A 21,983-nucleotide genomic window follows, 5' to 3' on the forward strand; every position below is an offset into this window, starting at 1 on the left:
AGAAAAGAGTGCAAAAATGAATGAATGGAAATCCAAAATCTCTGTAAATGTTCATTAAAATTAATAAAATAAAATTTTTTAAAAAAAGGATTATCACCTTAAAATTTAGTTCTTACATGCTCATACAGGATATATTGACAATTTATATTTATGCTAAGACATTTTAAAATTACCTTTTCCTATAAGGACTCCAATTTTTGAGTCTAATTTTTCTCCTGGGTCACAACTTCTTGTCACTAATTTGAGAACGGGAAGAAAAGGCTTGACATCACAGAGTCTTCTTGTTTCGTCTTCAAGCTCCTCATATACAGCAGTTTGATTCACACATGCAAACATATAGGAGTCAATTTCCATAAGGAGGTTAAACAGTGGGTAATTGTGAACTTGCTTCCATAACATCTGCGGGGGAAATAACAGGAGGCACTTTGTGGAACAGAAAACACTTAAGTGTACAGAAGTGTATCGATACAGACTTGTCTCCCAAAACATTTATGCTGTAAACCCAAGTCCCTCGGCCTAGAGTTATAATCCCATTTAGGAATGGCTTTTCTTTGTTAGGCTACTCACACAGTATTAGTGTAAGGTATGTTTTAAGTCCATCTCTTTAGAGCTAAGTGCGATTAAGCCAGCAATAAGGAAGAAGGGATTGAGTGTGGGAGTCAGAGGAAGACACGTGACAGTAACTAGGGACCCAAAGACCCTAGGCTCTCTCTTGGGGTTGGCAGAAAGACAAAGTTCTTCCCTAGAGCTGGTAACCAGCATTCAGATTTCTCCCCTGGCATAATCGGAGTAGGGAGCTGTACTTCTAACTTAAAAGTTGTGACTCCAGCAGTTCTAACCCACCAGCAGCTCGGAGGGATAAAGATGGGCAATCCCTTCCCATTCCATTTACAGCCTCGGAAACTCAGTGGAGGGTCAGCTGTGACTCAGCAGCAGTGAGTTTGGGTGGGAGTCTCCCAAAATATAGTAAGACTAATCTGCTTGTTAAAATCACAAATTTGTGGGATTTCTATCACGACAGCTCCAGATGACTAAGACAGATACTCACTATAGTGCTGTTTGTAAAATCTTTTTTGAAAGTAAAACCTGTTGACAAACCCAAAGTCCAGTAATAATTGCTTAAATGAAATATGGATTATACAACTGTAAAAATAAAGCAGGGGAGGAATTAGGAAAGATGCAAAAGGAACTTGAAAAAGCAGGGTAATAATGGGCATAGATCAAAGGTAATTAAAGCCATAACTATGGAAATGAATGTATAAAATACAATGTGAATAGAACAATGTGTGAGTTACAATGTATATAAATAAAATACATTAGTTTTGCTTGCAAAGAATATAAAATAGTTTTTTTAAAAGGTAATACAATTTGACATGAAAGCTATAAAAGCTGCATTTATTTCTTTGCTTTTAATAGTGATTTGCAGAAAAACATGTGGGATGAATGTACCTTTGTAAAGTAATTCAGCTGTATCAGAAATTTTTTAAAAATGCCTTTTTAAAGAAATGAAATTAATAAAATGAACTATCAATGGACAGTAAAAAAATAATCAGTGAACACTACCACATTTAACACTTCTGGAAACACAATTTTTACTTTAAAAGGATTCCTTTTATTTCATATATTGTCGCTCTCATAGGAAAGTTAAAATGTACTTGGGCTGCATTCCTGTCTGTTCACAAAGAGTGTTCTTACTAGATCTGTACTCTGCGACAGACAGTCAATCTCTTTCTATCCCGTCCTTTGGTTCTGAGTGAGGAAGGAAAATCACCAAAGAAATCAAAATGAGATTCCATACTCTGACAACAGCCAAAACAGGATCAACTTCAAACTTGGGAAATAACACACCTTTGGTAAGGAAACAAAAATGTAGCCAATCTGAAAATTCAGTTCTATAAAACAGACAGTTCATAGCAAAACTGTATTTGAAAGAGTTCAATTTCTTAACGAAGACTGTGGAATCGAATTACCTCTGGCTGTTTTATCTTTTCAGTTTGGACATTTAACTGACCTCTGTTCGAACATGAGTCTAATTTATTTGCCATTTCATGCTTTTTAAAATTGAGTTGATTTAAAAGTGAACTTCTTATACTGTGCATTAAAATAAAAATTTGAATAATTAAAAGAAAAACCAGACAGGAAGGTATCACTAGTTAACTCAGGCTCAGGAATAGCTAGAGACGTCTACACTCCAAAAATCCAAACCCACTGCCACTGAGTTGACTCCTACTCCCAGGGACCCTAACGGCAGAGTGGAAATGCCCTGGAGGGTCTCCGAGGCCACCGCGCCTTTCTCCCATGGAGGGTGTGAGTGGTTCAACCTGCTGGCCTTTTGGTTACCTGTCAAGCTCTAGCCACTGCATTGCTAGGGATGATTACACTTTCATTACTGACTAGAAAAATAGGTACCAAACACCTAGTGGGAAACTAAGACAATTTCAAGCTTCCCCCAAAGATTATATGGTTTAAAAATTTTAATGTCGCCTAGATAAAGAAGCTGGACAAGTATTGAGAAATTTGTCCAACGTCAAAGGATTTAAAATGTTTAGTCTTAAATATTTTTCTTAAAAAAAGCAAGACCCCTGATTCTACATCGGGAGTAGCTACTTGCAAAACATGAAACAGAAAGTTTGGAATTCCAGTTTCATTCATATGTTGTAATCACCATACATGAATGGTACTCATAAATTAATATGCAAAAACAAAGCAGCATAATAGGCAAGAAGATTTTGCAAAATATTTGCTTCCAAAAAAAGGCATCGTTTATTACCAGGGGGAAAAAAATCTAATCAACAGCAGAAAACACTTCCCCTAAATTTACCCCAAAGGGGTGGGGGGAGGAAACAGCGTCAGAAAAGAGAAAAGAAACTAACTGAAAATTGCAGGAAAAATAATGTGTAAAAATAACTATAAAAATTTTTAACTTTTTAAACAAAAGACATAATGATTTTGTCAATTACTACCTACCTTGGGAGGGACTGGAGAGCATTATGCTGAGTGAACTCACTCAGATCCCACAAGGACAAGCATTAAATAAAACCATTATTGTAGAATGAGTATAAGGATCCAAAGTGGGGGTGGGTGGAAGCAGAGAGGTGAGATGTGTAGGGGGAGGGAAGAGTAATAATGAGGTTGTACAATTTGATGAGTGAGAGGGTGAGGGAAATTGGAAGAATCTGGTCTGAAAAACAATGTATTCAAATTTTGTAAATAAACAAGTATAATGAAAATATAAAGACCCTATAAACAAAAGACCTAAGTTCATAGTTTCCAGAGGCATGTTGTTTAGGAAGTGGATGCCACTCCTGCTTATATATTTTGTTCTTCATTAAGCATCATACATGGATTAAAATTGGAGAATGAGTATATCTCTACACCCAAGACAAAACATAAATAAAAATCTTTAAAACACAATTACTTAAAGGTTTAGCCTTTCTACTAATATTTTCTATAAGAAAATCCCACTTTCCTCTCATTAAGACAAGAAACCAAATTTACAGAAATTTCATCTATTTACATACCTGCTTAATATGAGAAATGGTAGCTTCCCGAGGTACCTCCAACTGGATATAGATCCCAGTGGGCAAAAGAAAATCCACAGGTATGGAGCCATCAGACGCTATCTGCGAATCTACAGCCCAGATGTCAAGAATGTCTGCCATAGCAGGAGGCATTATGGAATTGAAGCACATTCATAACCATGGGGCCCTGGAATTCAGTCAACAGGAAGAAATCAGCAAAAACAGATCTTCAGACAAACTTTAGAGTAAGAAACGATAAAGCACTCCACGCTAGCTCCTCATTCACCAGGCTACCAATGGTAAAGCCCCTGTCAGTACAGCAGTAATGTTACTCAAAAAGACAAACTTCAAATTAATTAGAGTGGTCGGAACCGACTCACTGGTGACCCCTCTGGTGAGTTTTCGGAGGCCGTAAATCACATGGGAACAGACAGCCCATCTTTACTCCTCAGAGCAGTTGGTGGGTTCAAACTACTTGCCTTTGGGTTGGCAGTGACATCCTTGACCCACTAGACCACCAGAGTTCCCTTAGTAATGCAACAGGAAGGCAAATGATGGGATTTTTTTTAATAAAAAAAAAAGAAAATTGTAAGAAACCAGAAATAAGTAATTGAAATAAACTTGATCACGTTACTACACTGGGGTAAGGAGTGCTGCTTGCCATCGAGTCGGAACCAACCCATAGCTGACTCTCCAGCAGGTTTTCAGAGGCAGTAATTGCATGGGAGAAGACTGCCCATCCTTCTCCCGCAGAACAGTTGGTGGATTCAAACCGTGTGCCTTTAGGATTGCAGCGCAGCATCTTACCCCGAGGCCACCAGAGCTCCTACATTAGTTACATAATACATAATTAATACGTCACATCGTTTCAAATTCAAGTTGAGTGTATTAGGTCTGAAAGAATTGTAGGTTTAAGGATTGAGGAACTTGAAAAATACAGCTAATAACCACTCAACTGGTGAGTCTATGTCTTATTTTAGAAAGTATTATTCAGCTGAGTTTTTCTGTGTTAAGGCCAGTGAAAATGGCAGTCAATGGGGGTTCATCCTATGAAGCAGCTGCCTTACACAATTTCACCAAAGTAGTTATTAATAAGACGATTAAGGGGGAGAAATCCACAAAGAAAGGAACAAAATATAATGTAAATGAAAGACTGTTTAAAACACAATGGCATGCATGAAATACAATGTATATGAATGATAAAAACATTCATAAAAAATAGTTTTATGCTAGAGAATAACTTTCTATTCATCTCACAGGAGACACAAAGAGTCAACAGGAAGGAAATCAAACTACATTTTTAGGTCATGGCCTTAGTACTGAAAAACAAACCCCTCGGTTTAGCTGGCAAGGCCCTTGTATGTCCAGCAAACTTTCCTATGCTCCTCACTGCACCAAAGGTCCTTGGTATCATGCTACCCTCTGACTCGCTACAGCCAGACCTGGATGCCCTTGTGGAATCTACCCCACTGATCAAACCCCTCTCCCAACAAATATACTTTTCATCTGTGCTGGTTAAGTTCTATCAATTCCTTGAGGCAGTTCTTCAAGGAGACACAGGCATACACAAATTGGCTTTGTAAATGTACACTCAATAAGGTTTTTTAAAAAAAGAGACAGCACAACACTAGTAGATGAAGAAAATGAGCACTGAAGTTGGATAAACCACAATTCAAATATCATTTACTCTAAGAACAAAAGCATTCTGTCACAAGAGCAGGTGCCAACGTTCTGCATTTTTGGTGATCGAGAACAGTAAGGATGAAACTGTAACAAACGTAAATACAGAAATGTATGCATGAATATCCTCACAAAAAGCTAAGAAACTCTTCACTGGGCATCACTAGAGCTCTGGTGGTCCAGTCGTAAGGAGTTGTGCTGCCATCCCAAAGGCATGCAGTTCAAACCCCCCAGCTGCTTCACGGAAAGAAGACAGGCAGTCACTTCCTGTGTGGTTCACTGTCTCTGAAAACCCACTCAGGGTCAGTGGTGAGTTGGACTCCACCTGGACAGTTAGAAAGGACGGCTCTGACTGAATGACACAACGATTCTGAAAACAACAGGAGGGAAGTCAAACCTTTAATCTACTCTTCTTATACTAACCTAACTCTTCAGGTTAACCAAATTGTTCACAGGGTTTAAGCTCTCTTTTTAAGAGTTTTCAGAATATAAGCTCAAAGTATAAAACAAAAAAAAGTGACATCATTAGAAAGTCACCATTCTGTAACCTGCTGTGAACTAATGGCTCTACACAACAATCATCAATATGCATGTTAAAAACTCACAGAAGGAATACCGAGCCCACTATAATGAATTTATCGGGTTGGCACCACCTGAATCCCCCGATCTACATGAAAATCACTGAAAAGCGGGACAAGACGAAATTACAAGCCTCCAAATTACAAGCCTCCTCGTATACTGCAATAGGAAGAAGCACTCACCACATACTGGGAACTATTGGCTTAAGAAAACATAAAAGAATAAACCTGAATCTAGTTAAGTCTAGATCCACCAACTGTTGTTATATGCCGTCAAGACACCTGTGACTCATAGCGACCTTATGTACAACAGCCCTAAACGCTGCTCTATCCTGTGCCAATCGCACTGTCTCCAACACACCCACCCTGATTACCCCAGTCACTGAATCAATCCACCCTCACAGAGGGCCTTCCCCTCCTGCGCTGTCCTTCCACCCTCCCAAGCATAATGGTCCTCTCCAAGGATCTCCTTGCAACATGTCCAAAGTATGTCAGACGAAGCCTCAGGATCCTTGCCTCCAAGAAGCACCCCAGTTTAATCCTCTCCAGGACGAACCTGTTTGTTTTCTTAGTAGTCCATGGTATATTCAATACTCTTAGCTAGCACCACAGCTCAAAGGCATCAATTCCCTTTTATCATCCAAAGTCATTGTACAGCTCTCTGACACATAACAAGTGATTACAAAGACCACGGCCTGTATCAGGCAAACCTTAGCCTCCAGAGTAAAATCATTGCTATTCAGTACTTTCGAAAGGTCCCTAACAGCAGACTTTCCCATTGCAATGCGTCTTTTAATTTCCTGGCTCCTGGTGCCAAGAGTGTTGACTGTGGAGCCAAGCAAAATAAAGCTGTGAACAATCTCAATCTCTTCACCAACCATCCTGACTTTAGCATGGAATAGAAACATCAGAAGGGAAGAAGGGGACTTCAGCATCCCCACCCCACAGGTAAACACGACCCAGAGAACTGGCAGGTCAAGGTGGATCCACCAACTAGGAAATATAAAAAAGAAGGTAAGGGAACTCTGGTGGCCTAATGGCAAGAAGCTGAACTGCGATCCCGAAGGTTGTGCGATTTGAAATCTACCAGATGCTCTGCTGGAGTAGGGGGGCAATCTCCTGTACCAGTCAGATCCGATTTCAACAGCAGACAGCAAGAAAAAAAATTTAAAATATTAATAAAACAAAATAATTTTTTAAAAACACTTCAGGGAAGCAATGTAGCAAATTCAGAATGTATGACTATGAGGAAAACAAAGAATAAAGTCTCTCCAGCAAACGAAGAAAAAAGAGGACTGTACATAGAAGACAGAACCAAATCCAACACTGACGTAAATATATCAACTATAAAAAAATATCTTAGCAAAGATACTTGGAAGATGACAGCATGACCAACTCTAAGATAATGACATTTCCTAATGACACTTCCAACACAAACAGCAAGAAACACAGCTAACAGCCTTTAATGAGAACTTTTAAAGTGCAAAGAGATAAAAAAAAAAACCCCAATAGATCAAGGGAGACAACTGCAGTGGGCCGCATCTGTACCTGGGCGCCTGTGGACACAGACCTTGCTGGCAGGTAAGTCAGGTGTACAGTCTGAATGGTCCAGTTGGCACACAGCCTGAAAGACTGAACTATGGTCTAACTGGGAACTGACCCTTCACAGAGTGGAGGAAGGACCAATGATTAAGAACCAAGCGCTATACCCCTGAGGCTGTTTTAACCACTCTGTTTTCTGCTTAGTTAGAGAGTGCTGAAAGACTGAATCTTAGTCTGGTTGGCAGATTCAGTCCTCCTGGAATCAGGGAGGGAATGGTGAACACAGACAAAAGGTTCCCCTTGGGAGGAAGGGGACAGAGCAATTAGTGTTTCCAATCTGTCTGAGTGCTGTTAAAAATTTTAAACTTTGAGTCTAGCTCAATCAAAGATGTTGCAAAAACAGATTGGGTAATAAAGCCAAGTATGAAATATGCCTGCCTCTGATTTTCTCCAAGAAACTTGTTATGTACCCTTAGTCAGAGTCGACTCATCGATGACCCCTGGGAAGGTTTTCACAGGCGAAAACCACACGAGAAGATATTTGTCCATCTTCCCCTCACAAAGCAGCTGGTGGATTTGAACCACATGCCTGGCTGGCAGCACAGCTCCAGATAACTAGGTCACCAGAGCTCTCCCAGAAATAAGCCCTGTAAAAGATATGGAGTAGCTGGGAAGATAGACACCTAAATTTTAAGATCTCAAGTAAAAACAAAGACAAAAAAAACACCATAAAGAAACTTAAAAGACAACCTGTTTGAGGAAACAACAAAGATACCGTATTTACGCAAAACCAAATAATCAATAGACTAGAAAAACATAGTAAAGCAACCAAAACCCTTGGTACCAGCAATAGATCAGGAGATATAACACATGAGGCAAGTCCACTGTCAAGAACCTCTCCAAATAAATGAGAAGCAATGATGGCAACTTGAAGACTAAGGTGTGTCTGATTCAGGCCATGGTCTTTTCCATCATTTGCCATCCATCTGAGAGCTGTGTAATTCTTAAGGCTGACAGAAGACTAATTGATGCTTTCGAATTGTGTTGGAGAAGCGCACTGGGTATCTCGTGGACTGCCAAAAGAACAGGTAGGTCTTGGAAATAGTGTAGCCAGAGTGTTCCTCAAAGGCAAGGGTGGTAAAACTTCATCTCACGTATTTTGGGCCTGTTGCTAGGAGAGTTTAGTTCTTGGAAAGGGATATCTTGCTTGAAAAAGTTAGAGGGTCAGTGAAGGAGTCAGTGAAGGAAGACCTTCAACAAGACAGAGTGACACAGTGCAGCGATGGGCTCGAGGGTGACAGAAATGATTATGAAGATGGCACAGGATAGGTCTAGGCTTACATCTGCTGTTCTCAGGGCTGCTATGAGTTGTACTCAATTCAACGACATCTAACAACCGTCTTTAAGCAGCTCTGACGATGTAGCGTGTTGTATGTTGTGATGCTAACCCAGTGTCAGTGGTTAGCAGCTGCTCTGGGACAAACCGACGGACAGTCACCTCCGCGAATACTTCCAGCCTCACCAACGCAATGGAGGGCCACTCTGCCTCGCAACTGACTATAGAGGAGTTGGTGTGTTTTTATTCTTTTGTTACCTTATTTCACAGGGATAACACATGCAAGAGGCCACCCTGAGAAATGACCTGGTTTCATTTTGAGGATTCAGCTGAAGTGACATATCCCACATCAAATATGAGAAAGTTCAGGCCCAGAGACGCCATGTAAGTGAAAGATAATGACAAGAGTCATAGCCAGGACCAGAGAGATTTTTCCCCCTTCTAATAAATGAACTTTTTTTCCCTCCTTCCCTTTTCCTGAAAAGAAATGTTCTGCACAGGATTATTTAGTCTACTAAGATCCTCACTCAGTTTTGTATCACTCTTTTCTTAGAGCATCAAAGCAAAAGATCAAAGACTAAGGACAAGCAGAATTCTTAAGTTATGAAAACAACTTGTCGAAGATATATCGGAGGGCACTGCAACTCCAGCAGTGAAAATTAGCTCCACTAAATCCTTACACCGTAATTACAAACCATATCCTGTCAATTGTGATCTGGCAGACGGAGGGTGGGGACGGTTTAAACATTTTCAGCTTTGCTAGTGATATACAGCAGAACCACTGCATTTTATTAAATCACACAACAGAGAGAGAGAGAGAGAGAGATCAGCTGGCCCAGTGAAGAGAAAACGATGTGACCAAGACAAAGGTGGGTGACTTTTTAGTTTGTGGCCCTCCAGCCAGCCTTTCATTGTTTTTGTTCAGACATTCCTCTAGGTCGTATAGTCCTGATGTACAAGTTGCCGTCCCAAGGTCACTTGTGGCTGCTGTGAGGCTGAACACTGTGACAAGGATGTGTCAAATACGTTAATGGTTGGCTACCCAATGCGGACTGAGAGTGGGGTGGAGCTCCCTGATTAAACAAGCGTGGAAGGAGGAGTGGTATCCACTTCCATAATAGCTTGCCTCTGGAAACCCTATGAACCTGGAGAGAGGATGAAAGGCACCCAAGCGTGGAGGACTCTCCTTCATAGGGTTGCTATGAGTCGCCTGCGACTCAACGGCACTTAACAACAACAACAAGCAAGAACCAATGGAAACTATTCCACAGATGAAGTTCCACAAAAAAATTTAAGAAGAAACTTAAAAATAGATGCAAAAGCATTTGCATAGTATTTCTTTCTTATTATGTAACACAAATGGTAGGCAAATAAATGCCCACATAATAAAAGCATTAGCAGGTGGAGGGGCCATGCATTTATGAACACAGGATCTCAAGCATTCCTTTTCAATCAAGGGCACCTGGTCTTCAGTTTGTCTTCCATCACACTACATCCTCACTCCCCACACAAATTCTTCAGACAATGAGCCTTCCTTGTTATTCTTTATAGTGGAGGGAGATGTCATGTTCAGAGAAATGGAGGGTTAATGAAGGAGAAGATGATTCTCAGCAAGATGGACTAGCACAGAGACTAGCAAAGGGCTCAGGTACATCAGTGAAGATGAGGACGACACAGGCTAAGGCAGGGTTCACATCCGCCTGACTTAGCATCGCAACAAGTGCAGCCTCTGGCACCTAACAACAGAGCATGACACCCACCACTCGTCGGTGAGTTCGCCGTACTGTGCAGGCATGCTGAGATGCTGGAAACTATGCCACCAGGACTTCAAAGCGCAGCACGGTCACCCAGGATGGACCAGTTTCAGTGAAGCTTCCAGATTAAGACAGAAGGAAGGTGCAAGATTGGCCATTCACTGCTGAAATAAGAGGCTTTTGAACACTCCATGGGTAATGGAAGAACACAGGGGACACAGTGCAAGTGAGTCCTCAGGTTGGAAGGTGCTCAAAATACAAGTGGAGAAAAGCTGCTTCCTCAAAGTAGTCTGCTCAGTGAAGTAAAGCCTTCACCCAATGAAAGACCTTCACTTGACCATGTGGTGGGACTCAAAATGAGGAGAAACCGCTGCAAGCATCTATTAATAATTGGAACAGGGGATGTACCACGTATGACCCCAGGAAAAGTGCAAGTTGTTAAAAAGGAAACAATGCTAGAAATCAACATTTCAGGCTTAGTGAGTGAGGATTAACTGGTATTGATCATTTTGAACCAAACAGTCATGTTTTATTATGCTAGGAATGGCAAACTGACAAAAAATGGTGCTACATTAATAAAAAAGAGCATTTTCAAGAAATCTCCTGATGTAGCATCCTGTGAGTGATAGGACACTATTCAAACTCATACAAAGAAAACCTGTTCATACAATTATTGTTTCAATATACACACCAACTCTAAAGTCAAACTTGAAGAAATTGAGGGTTTCTATAAACTTTTGCAATCTGAACGGGATCAAACATGCAATCATAATGCATTAAAACAAATGTATATGAATGATTGTATGAAATGAACAAAAAAGATTCTTAAAAAAGATTCATTGGTGACTGGAATGCAAAACATGGAAACAAAGAAGGCAGAACAGTAACTGGAAAACCCAGCCCTACAAAAAGTCATGCAAAACAGAATGTATATAAATGACTGTATGAAACACAATGTAAATGAAAGATTGTATAGAACAATGTATATAAATGAGACACTGTAAAGGTGTTATTATATGAAAATCAATTTAAAATATTTTAAAAAAGAAAACATCTGTCTGATGTCAGAAATGACAATGCAGATCACATGACAAAAGTCTGTACAATGAATGATTTATTTGTTGCAAATACTTTTTTTTTAAAGCAAGGAATTAAAAAGTTGTTTACTGTGATAAAGTCATGTAGATAGGTAAGTGCTGGAAACAGACGAGCAAATACTCTTTTTAAAAACAAACATAAAAGGTGACTATACACATGGACCTCATCTGATGTCCTAAGCAGGAATTAGCCAGACTACAGCTGTGGAAAGAGAAGGAGGGGAAGTTCAGTATCAGGGCTGAAAACAAGGCAGGGGCAGATCAGAATATCTTCATATGCAAACTCAGATTGAAGGTGAAGGAAATTAAAACGTGTTCACAAGAACCAAAATATGCTCTTGAATCTGTATCAACTGAATTTTAAAATGATCTCAGGAATACATTTGATAAACTGAGCACTAATGCCTAACTCATTCCAAAGCAGAAGAGCTGTGGGATGACATCAAGGACTCCATCTATGAAGAAAGCAAAAGGTATTACAAAGACAAGGAAGGGAGAAAGAAGACAAAAATCAACGTTAGAAGGAGCTCTGGTGGCCTAGTGGCAAGAAGCTGTGCTGCAATCCCACAGGTCTGCGGTTTGAATCTGCCAGTTGCTCTGCTGGAGAAGGAGGGGCAATCTGCCCCCGTGCCGGTCGGTCTCGGTCGGATCCCACTCGACCGTACACACACACACACACACACACACAAAGAATGTTATAAGAACCTCTGAAACTTGCACTGGAACAAGAAGCAGCCAAAACAAGGGGAGGGAGTGCTGAAGAGAGCAGACTAGTTTTCAAAGGGCAGTTGGAGAACACAAAGCAAAGTGTAATGAAGCAAGGCACTGGAGGTAGAGAACCTCCAGGGAAGGACACATCCTGCATTTCTCACGCTGAAAGAACTCAAGAACAAATTCATCTTTGTCTTGAGGAGTGGATGGGCGATCTGAACTGTCACCGGTAGAATGGTGTGGTCTTTGGGTTAGGACTACACCACATGATCTTCTGATCATCTAGAAAGATGGGTTATCTTATAGGAGGCATTAAAAAAAAAATCACATTTCAATTCGAATCACTAGTATAAACTTTTAAAAGGTTTTTTATTTTTACTGGGAAGCTCTAGGGACAGTGGTTAAACATTTTGCAAAACCAAAACATCAGGAGTTTGGATCCACCAGTCACTCAGGGGAAAGATGTATAATTGCTTCTGTAAAAACTGTTGTTATATGCCATCAAGTCACAGACGACTCACAACGACCCTATTAACGGAAGAACTGAGCACCTATATAACTTTCATCATTTCTCCAAGTTCACAGGGTTTCCGGAGGCAAGCTGTTTACAAAGGTAGATGCCACTCCTCCTTCCAGGCTTGTTTTAATCGGGGAGCTCCACCAAACACGATCCACCCTAGGTAACCACTATCGCCTTTGACACATCAGTGTCACAGTGTTTAGCATCACAGCAACAAAGAGTTACCTCTGTATAGCAAATGGACAAACCAGTGTTAAACTACTTAGAAGAATGTTTGACCAAAACCAACTTAAACCAGGCCCGAGAGCTGTGGATTAAAGTCACCCACCTTTGGCTTGGTAGCATCACTTTCTGTCTACTAGGCAAACTGCCTAGCAAACTGTTCTCCAGGATTGCCAGGAGTAGGAATCCGCACCACAGCAGGACTTACATGGATTTATCCATGCTGCCAAACTGCTTTCGAGAAAGGGTCTATCAATTTGCATCCCCAGCATAGTATGTGTTAACAGTAGTACAGATTTTCAATCAATTATTTAAATGGGAGGGGGGAGGTTCCTGTTGCGATCATCTGCATGTCTCTGATAACCTTTTTCATGTGCTAAAATTTATTTTTACTTCAATTAACTGCTGTTATTAACTGTTCCCAAGTGCTCACTTTGGAACATCAATGTTTTGCATTTCTAGCTGGTAAAATGTCCCACGGAGAATTTGGTGAGGAACTGAAAAATCACTAGCAGCCAACAAGGGTGATGCCTGAAGCTTGGTCTTTCCACGGTCTGAGAATCCTAATCCAGCGTGCCGTCAGAACACAAAGATTCCAAAATGGTTCTCGTAAAGATGAAATCTTGAAGCATACCCTGGTCTAGTTTTGGCGCTCTCTGTCTATCCTACAAGATTAACTACAAGAGTAGTTTAGGGGTACGGTGACTCTAAGGCATGAGAACGTCAGCCCCCAGGAGACACACCATTCCACCTTCTATCCTGACTTTTCTCTTGTTCCTGTCACTGACAATCACTGAATATTAATAAACTTTTAAATGAACCGTAAAAGTTAGTACAGTTTTGTACCGCTGCGTCAGAACCAACCCATAGCTGACCCACCTGCGGTTTTCAGAGGCAGTTATTCATATGGGAGGAGAACACCCACGCTGCTTCTGCAGAGCAACTGGTGGATTCGAACTGTGTGCCTTTGAGATTGCAGCACATCTTCTTGCCACTAGGCCACCAGTGCGCATTAAGAAATTAAATCATCCCACTCTTCAAACTTGAAAAAGTCGTCATTACTCGTTTTTGTTAGTAAGTGACATCATGACGACAAGGATGACTGCACAGTAAAGGGCAGCCACATGCAAAGCTGGGAGGGTGAGTCATGATCCCAACTGCACAGCATGTGGTGATGCTGGTGAGTAACCAGTCAGCAGCCCTCACATCGAGGAACTCAACTAACGCCGCAAAGCCATCAGGAGAAGAATTTTAAACAGCTTACAGCTGGAGGGGAAAAAACCCACTATTCCAGGCTCTGAAACTTCCAGTTATTTCTGTCTGCTGTTATTTTGAAAATAAGTCATAATACATAAAAATGAAAAGAGTATTCTAGAAGGCGTTTCTTCCAAGTCAATTCAGTCTGCAAGGAAAATGTTATTATTTGCTGTTTTAAGGCTTTTCCTCGCAGACCAATCTTCCTGCTAAGCTCTCCAGTCCTGAGTGACAAAATGCCTCCGTACATGTAGCTTTCCTTTTCTCTTCACCACTGAACGTAAACAGAATTCTTTTTTTAGAAAAAGCAAAACAACAACAAAAAGCGCTTAAGGAAAATGCAGGAGGTATCTGTCCTTGGTACTAGGCTTTGTCCGCTGCCTATTCTTTTACAGGACACTGTAAACCCGGAGAGGCAGGCTGTCAATCTCATCTGGTGCTAAACTCTGATCCGAGGAGGAGAGAGAAACTGCAGAGGGGCAGAGAGAGAACTTTAAGGTGTATTCACTTTAAGATGTCTTTAAGTATTTACTGAACAACTATTCTGTTTAAGACATCTTATTACATATTTGACTCAGGAGAGATGAGATTATACAAACGAATAAAGCCTGCATCCCAGGCTACCCCCAGTGCACTCAGGCCTCCTGAGAGAGAAGAGTGGAAGATAGGAGTGTTCAGTTTCATTCGCACAGCAGTCTTCCCTGGATTTCTGAGGACAGGAAAAAAGGGAAAGAGAGCGAACACTGGTTTTGACCTTGACATCCCAGAGCCCCTGCAGGGAGAGATGAGAACAGAATACTGGTGAAGGTGGTATATGACTGATTCTTCACAGAGAAGTAGGATGCCCGGGTCTGCAGGTCAGGTTTGTTGTGTTGCTGTGTACCATCGAGTCAGAACCAACCCACAGCTGACTCGCCAGTGGGTTTTCAGAGGCAATGATGAGCCAGCACCCCAGTATCACTGTGCTGTGTTTTCCCTCGTTGCCTCACTGCCCCCGCCTCCAACCTGTACACAGGAGAACGAGGACTGGAGCTGCGAGGTCCAAAGTGTAATTATATCAGACGTGTCAATGTGTAGGCTCAGACAGAGCCAAAATGCTCAGCTGTTTATGCTGCAAAACTGGCTTCTATTTTCATGTACGAAATTTATAGCACTACTTTAGGGTTAATGTAAGAAATTACATTAGTGCAAAACCTTCAGATATGGAATTCTTTTTAGTAGCTCAGTTTTATTTTCCACTACATGCATTAAAGCATCTCCTTCCTTCAGCAGTGGGAAAATAACACCAGTGAACAGAAAGCAGCAGAGGTCCAATGCAGGCAAATAACTAGGTCCTCATGGCTGAGCTGAAAGATGCCGTGTTGCAATCCCCAAGGCATGTGGTTCAAGGCCATCCACTCTCCTCAGGAGAAGGATGGGCAATCTCCTCTCAGCGATTAACTGCCTCTGAGACACAGCTGGAGGGTCAGCTGTGGGCCAGGTTTGACTCTATGGTACACAACAACAACAACAAAATGGCAAATGACATGGCAGAGATCCTGAGAATGGCACACGGTGAGGCAAGGTTCTGATCTATTGTGCTGCCAACCCAAAGGCACGCAGTTCAAATCCACTAGCTGCTCCATGGGTTAAGATGGGTAATCTCACCCCATGTGCTTTGTACCTCTGAAAACCCACGGGAGGGTCGGCTGTGACTTGGTTCTGACTTGACAGTACACAACAACAACAGTAACTGGTGGCTTAGTGGTAAGGAGTTGTGCTGCCAACTTGAAGCTGTTCCACAGGAGAGAGATGGGCAATGTCCTCTTTTAAGGGGGCTTAAAGCCTCTGAAAAACCTCTGGAGACTCGGCTCTGAGGCAGTTCTGATTCTCTGGTACACATGACAACAAAAACATGAGTTGTAACTGGCTCATAATTTGTTATTACATAACAATAAATGACAACCAATCATTTTAGAATGGGTGTCCAAGGGAAAGATGCACTCGCTGCCCTCGACAAGGGTTCAAGGCTAAACCTTGTCACCCTTCTCCTAGATCTTAGTAGTGAAGGGGGTGGAAAGTGTTCAGTCTACGCTAACAGGAAAAGCTGGCAGGAGAAGTAGATGGCAGACATCTGGAGAAGGTGGGAGTCTCCAAAGTCCCTCACACTGCCAATTATTCCTCTGACAGGCCTCTAGGGAAGTGTCGGGTTTGGGGTTCGAGGCCCGCAGGTCACTTCTGCTTCCAGCATGGATGAAAACCGGCACGCCAGGAATAAATCCTCTGGCCTCACAACCAGGTGAAGCACCAGGTCGGGGCCTGTGCAGCTACTACTTACAACAACGTTCTTTGTTAGCCGTGAGGAGTATCTGTACCTCTTCTTACTTCAAAATAGGCCATTAGAAAGGCTGCTTTGTTGGGGTTGAGGATTTCACTTTAACTCATCATTTGTACTACTCACATTTCTGACTTTTATAAATGGTGAATGCAACCTTGTTTGGAGGGAGGGATTTTTCACGGCAGATGTTATAATTTAGATGAAGAGGGTCACACAAAGAGTAGGGTGGGTCCTGAGTAGCGTTTTAAGACAGAGGATAGAGCCCATCTCACACAGTGAGGAAAGAGCACATGAGGCCCCTCCCAAGGAACTCCAGGAAGCACCTTCCCGGACTGCTGCTAGAGAGGAGGACTAGCCCGGCTGGCAGTGTGAAGCCAGACTTCAAGCCTCTAGAATCATAACAAATTTCTGTTCTGTAAAGCCACTTAACTTACAGTATTTCTGTACACCAGTCCGAGGAAGCTCAGACAATAAGCTCATGCAAACCCACTACCACGAATGGGTCCATCTCTGGGTCACAAATGCAATTTCCTCAAGTCACTGAGGCAGCAAAGATATCTGAGAAATGTCATCTGGACTCATTTCCTACCGACTGCGTTGTCAATCCTAAAGCACTTGGTCTGAATTCACCTGCTGCTCTGCTGGAAAAAGGTGAGCAATCTCTGCCTGGGCCAATTGAAAGCCTCTGAAAACCCACTGGAGGATCAGCTAGGAGTCTGTTCCTCTGCTGTGACGCGATGGTACCCAACGGCAATTTACCACAGGCGCTCACCGGGGCAGTCTGTACAAAGTGCACTGCTCAGCCAAAGGCCACACCCCTCTGCGAGGTCACATCCACCAGCGGGCCTGTGGCACAGAGACGGGCAATGCCACCCCATGTGCAATTTACAGCCTCTCAAAACCTGCTGAGAGTCAACTAGGAATCCGTTCCACCTCGGAAGTGGTAAGGCTGAGTCTGAAAAGAACGAACTGCTTGTGCCAAGCGAGAAGGAGTTGAGAAACATTTACTGAGGATCAAAGATGACAGCTTTCTGTATGGACTGCACATCACGAAGACAAAATCTTCACCAGTGGACCAATAGGCAGCATCACGATAGATGGAGAAAAAAACGGAACTTGTTAAGAACGTCATTTTACTTGGATCCACAACCAATACTCACGGAAGCTGCAGTCAGGAAATGCCAAGTACTTTCTGTACTGGGCATATCTGCTACCAACAGGGTCTTTAAAGTGCTGGCGAGCGAGGATGCCAATTTAAAACCGAAGTACACCTGACCAAGCCTTGCTATTTTCAAGGGCTTCATATGCAGTGCCAAAGCTGGACAACAAGGAAGACTGGAAAAGAATCGATGTGGGTTTTGAGGCAACGGCAAAGAGTGCTGATAATGAACTACCAGGAGAACAAAGGAAATCTGTTTGCAAGAAGCACAATAAAGATACTCCTTAGAGGGAAGAATGATAAGATTTCAATTCACATCCTTGATACCTGGAGAGGAAAACAAAACAAAACTGAAACTATCAAGAATTTCATTTTACTTGGATCTACAATCAATACCCATAGTAAAAGCAGACTAGAAATGGCAAGGAGTACTGCACTGGTGTTGTCAAGGATCTCTCCAGAGTGCTGAAGAACAAGGACCTGAGTCTAAAGATAGAAGGAGACATGCTCTTTTCAATTACTTCCTACGCATCTGACAGCTGGACCATGAACAAAGACAACAGCGGGAAAACCGATGCCTTTGAATTCTAGTGTTGAAGAAGAGTATCGACTATCACATGACTGCCAAAAGAACAAACTAATCTGTTCCGGAGGAAGTGAAGCCAGGGTGTTCCTTAGAGGCAAGGGCGGTGAAACGTCATCTCACATAATTTGGGCATTTTGTGAGGAAAGGCCAGTCCTTGGAAAGGGGTATCATTACGTGAAAGACTGAGGGTCATGGAGAGAGAGGAAGACCTTCTACAAGACTGACTGACATAGTAACTGAGACCATGGACTTGAGCATATGGTGAGGACGGTGCAGGATGGAGCAAGGTTCCGGTCTATTGTTCAGAGAGAGAGAGTCCCTAAGAGTCAGAGTCGACTGCATGGCACCTAACAAAAACAATGAAGAACTATAACAAAGTTTAAAACCTAGAGGACATGGAGAATTTTTTTAAACACTCACTGCCTATGTAAACTAACACAGGCAGTGATAGAAATTTTGAACAGGTTCATTGCTGTTTTTAAGTGCCTTCGAGTTGTAGAAGCCTCATAGTGACCCTACGGATGAGAGACGAAGCTTCATCATCTTTGCCTCCAAGGAACACTCTGGCTGCACTTTTCCCAAGACGTACCTGTTTGTTCATCTGGCGGTCCACGGGATGTTCAGTACTCTCCTCCAACACTACAACTCAAAGGCATCAATTCTTCTTCTGTCATCTTTATTCATTGTCCAGCTCTCAGATGTATAACAAGATCAGATCATGACCTGAACCAGGCGCACCTTAGTCTTCAAAACGACCTCGTTCTTTTTCAGTACTTAGGAGAGGTCCCTGGCAGTGGACTTGCCCAAGCAGTTCAAATCACTAGCTGCTCCAAGGGAGAAACATGGGCAATGTCTTGCTATGTTATTTACAGCCTATTAAAACCTGCTGGAGGGTCGGGTTCTAATTCAATGTCTAATGTCTAATTCCATGGCAATGTCTGTAATGGATAAGGTTGTGTCACCTTGGCTGTCTGAGATTCCCTGGTTTGGCATCTGTGGTGTGGTCATTCCTTTGATGAGACTTCCATGACTGGTCATTTGGTTGGTGAGCTTCAGTGAGGTGTGGCCTGTGTGAAGTAGATAAGGGAGCCGAGCCAAACTGGTCTGCTCTTTGCTCATTGTGATCCTGCACCTGACTTGGCATGTCTTTAATTCCTCAGATGCGAGCCAGTAACTGTGCTTGCTTCACAACCTTGGATTCATCAGCCTTCACAGCTACCTGTCAAGGACCTGTGCTTGGATGGCCACTACAAAGACGTATTATCTATATAGATACATATATAAATACATGAGTTTATATAATGCATACAACATACACTTCCATATATATATTTATACATACACACATCATGCAATCATACGTACATAGAGTAAATGCATATATCTTGCTGTTGTGAACCACTGAGTCGGAAGCGCCTCAGAGCTGACCCTTTCAGCAGCCCGTGTGTTATTACTCTTCCCACCATCACATCTCAAAGGCACTGATTTGTCTCTTGGCATCATTCACCGGTCAGCTCTCAAATGTACAGCAGTTAGTTGGAAAGACTACGGCTTGAATCATGCACACCTTAGCCTTACACTGACATCACTGCTCTTCTGGACTTTGGAGAGGTCCCTGATCTGCTATATGCTGTCAAAGTCCCCCAAGACTGTGGCCTTATACTCCCTTCAAACCTGGAGCTACACCCATTTCTAAAGATACTTTGCAGCCCCCCCAAAAACAAACAAACAAACAAACAAAAACAAACAACCAGACAAGCCTGGGAGATACACTCCCTGCCTGGGCCCCACAGGGCAGTATATACTCACACAGCAAGAAGGCAGAGGAGGTGGGCAAGATGGATGAATAAAAATGAACCCAGGGAGAAAGCAAGCCAAATGCTGCTACAATGAGGGAACTGTAACTAATGTTACAAAACAAAAAAAATGTATACACTGTCAACGGAAAACCAATCCCATCTGTGAACTTTTACTCAACTACAATTTAGTGGATAAAAAAAGAAGCAACAGCCACCTCTCCTGGATGCTCAGGAATAGCAAAAAAGTGTCACCAAAGGCTGCTATGAAGTCTTTCACAACAAAAAAAAGTTTCACTGCACTCATGGACTAAATAAAATCATCTCTATTCATTACTAAAAAGTAAAACTTAGAATCAAAAGTTTAGATCCCCTTTCAAGAGTAACATAATTCTCTAGTTTCTATTTTACATAGTACAAACTATCAAATTACACACAATCCTCTTCACATGCTCTTCCAACTGGACACTTGTATTGGCATTGATACAAGGAAGCCATTGATACTCTCCTTTATGTCCAATTTCCTCTGTCATGTGGCAGCCAAAAGGTTAAATGAGATGCTTGCAGCAAAGAAAACAGTTTTGAAAGGTCATGCTATGCAGACTGCCAGCATTTCTCTCACAATATCTCACTGTCTATAGCAGATTATATGACAATCTGACTTCAGTAATTCTCTGAGTAAAAGCAAAAGCATGTCACATTATCAAAGAACTAGAAACAGCAGGCACTAAACAATATCATGTTTATGAAAATGTTTCTGATTGCGTAAACATCTAGTGCACAGTAAAGAAAAGGCACCCGGAGGCCAACGATGATGAAGAACTGGCGGAAGAGGAACCAGGAAAAGCTGCGAGGCCAGTTTCAACTGTGCCACTTTGTTTATCCATAGTATTTACATACAACAATAAGAGGCTTCAAAAGAAAAGGGTTAGCGTTGGGGATTGGGGTTCTTTTCCAATTAAAACATCCTATTTACCAATTATAATACTGGAGACAATGAAGATGATTTACTACAAATTGTTCTATCTCAATGGCTATTTCAAAGAGGTTACAAAACTTCCCAAACCCCTCTGTAAGACCTACAATCTTGTTAACACTATTTCTACCAATACTTTTTATTAGCCGACCTGAATAGCATCCATCTAAATAGGCAACATCTTACCCCATCTATCACATAGATGATAGAATAGGGCACCAACACGTAAACGTCTCCAGCTCCTTATAAAACTCCAAATTTCTCAGGTAACAAGTATTTTCTAAAAATTTGTTGTTATGTGCCATCGAGTTGCTTGCGACTCATAGTGACCCTATGTACAAGAGTCCTAAACGCCGTTCTATCTTGTGCCAACCTCACTGTCTCAAACACACTCATTCCCACCACTCCACTCAAAGAATCGATCCATCTCATCGAGGGTCTTTCTCTCCTGCGCCATCCCTCCACTCTCCCAAGCATGATGTCCCTCTCCAAGGGCCAGTCCCTCCTTGCAGCATGCCCAAAGTATGTCAGACGAAGCCTCAGAATCCTTGACTCCAGGGAACATTCCGGCTTCACCCTCTCCAGGACAAACCTGTTTGTTCTCCTAGCAGTCCATGGTATATTCAACACTCTCCTCCAGCACCACAGCTCAAAGGCATCAATTCAATTTTTTAAACAAACTAATTTATAATAAATTTAAATTAATATAACTAGTTTTGTCCAGCTCACTGCTGTTGTTGGTTCTGACTAACAGAAACCCTTCTATAAGCTGCTGAGGCTGTAAATCACAGCAGGAGGAGACGGACTGCACATTTTTCGTCCCAGGAGCATTGGTGGATTTCAATCACCAGAGACACAGCCTTCCAGCCAACATCCCACCTGAACTCCTGGGAGAAAATGACACTTACTCATGACATCTAAAAGAGCCCATACC

At 42.0% G+C, this 21,983-nt stretch overlaps 1 protein-coding gene across 1 annotated transcript in view; it reads right to left on the reverse strand.

Moving 5' to 3' along the window:
• Positions 1 to 3,708, reverse strand: part of PIK3CB (phosphatidylinositol-4,5-bisphosphate 3-kinase, catalytic subunit beta) — a 79,306-nt gene extending 75,598 nt beyond the window's left edge. The window contains exons 1-2 of the mRNA XM_006883392.1: positions 3,522 to 3,708; positions 174 to 399 (exon numbers count right to left, since the gene is read on the reverse strand). Coding sequence (XP_006883454.1) covers positions 174 to 399; positions 3,522 to 3,692 — 397 coding nt within the window. The 5' untranslated portion in view covers positions 3,693 to 3,708. The remainder of the gene's footprint in view (positions 1 to 173; positions 400 to 3,521) is intronic.
• Between the last annotated feature and the right edge of the window lie 18,275 nt (positions 3,709 to 21,983).

The sequence above is a fragment of the Elephantulus edwardii genome, unplaced genomic scaffold (genome assembly GCF_000299155.1).
Source record: "Elephantulus edwardii isolate Elephantulus edwardi_28Jun2011 unplaced genomic scaffold, EleEdw1.0 scaffold00027, whole genome shotgun sequence".
Classification (NCBI taxonomy): Eukaryota; Metazoa; Chordata; class Mammalia; order Macroscelidea; family Macroscelididae; genus Elephantulus; species Elephantulus edwardii.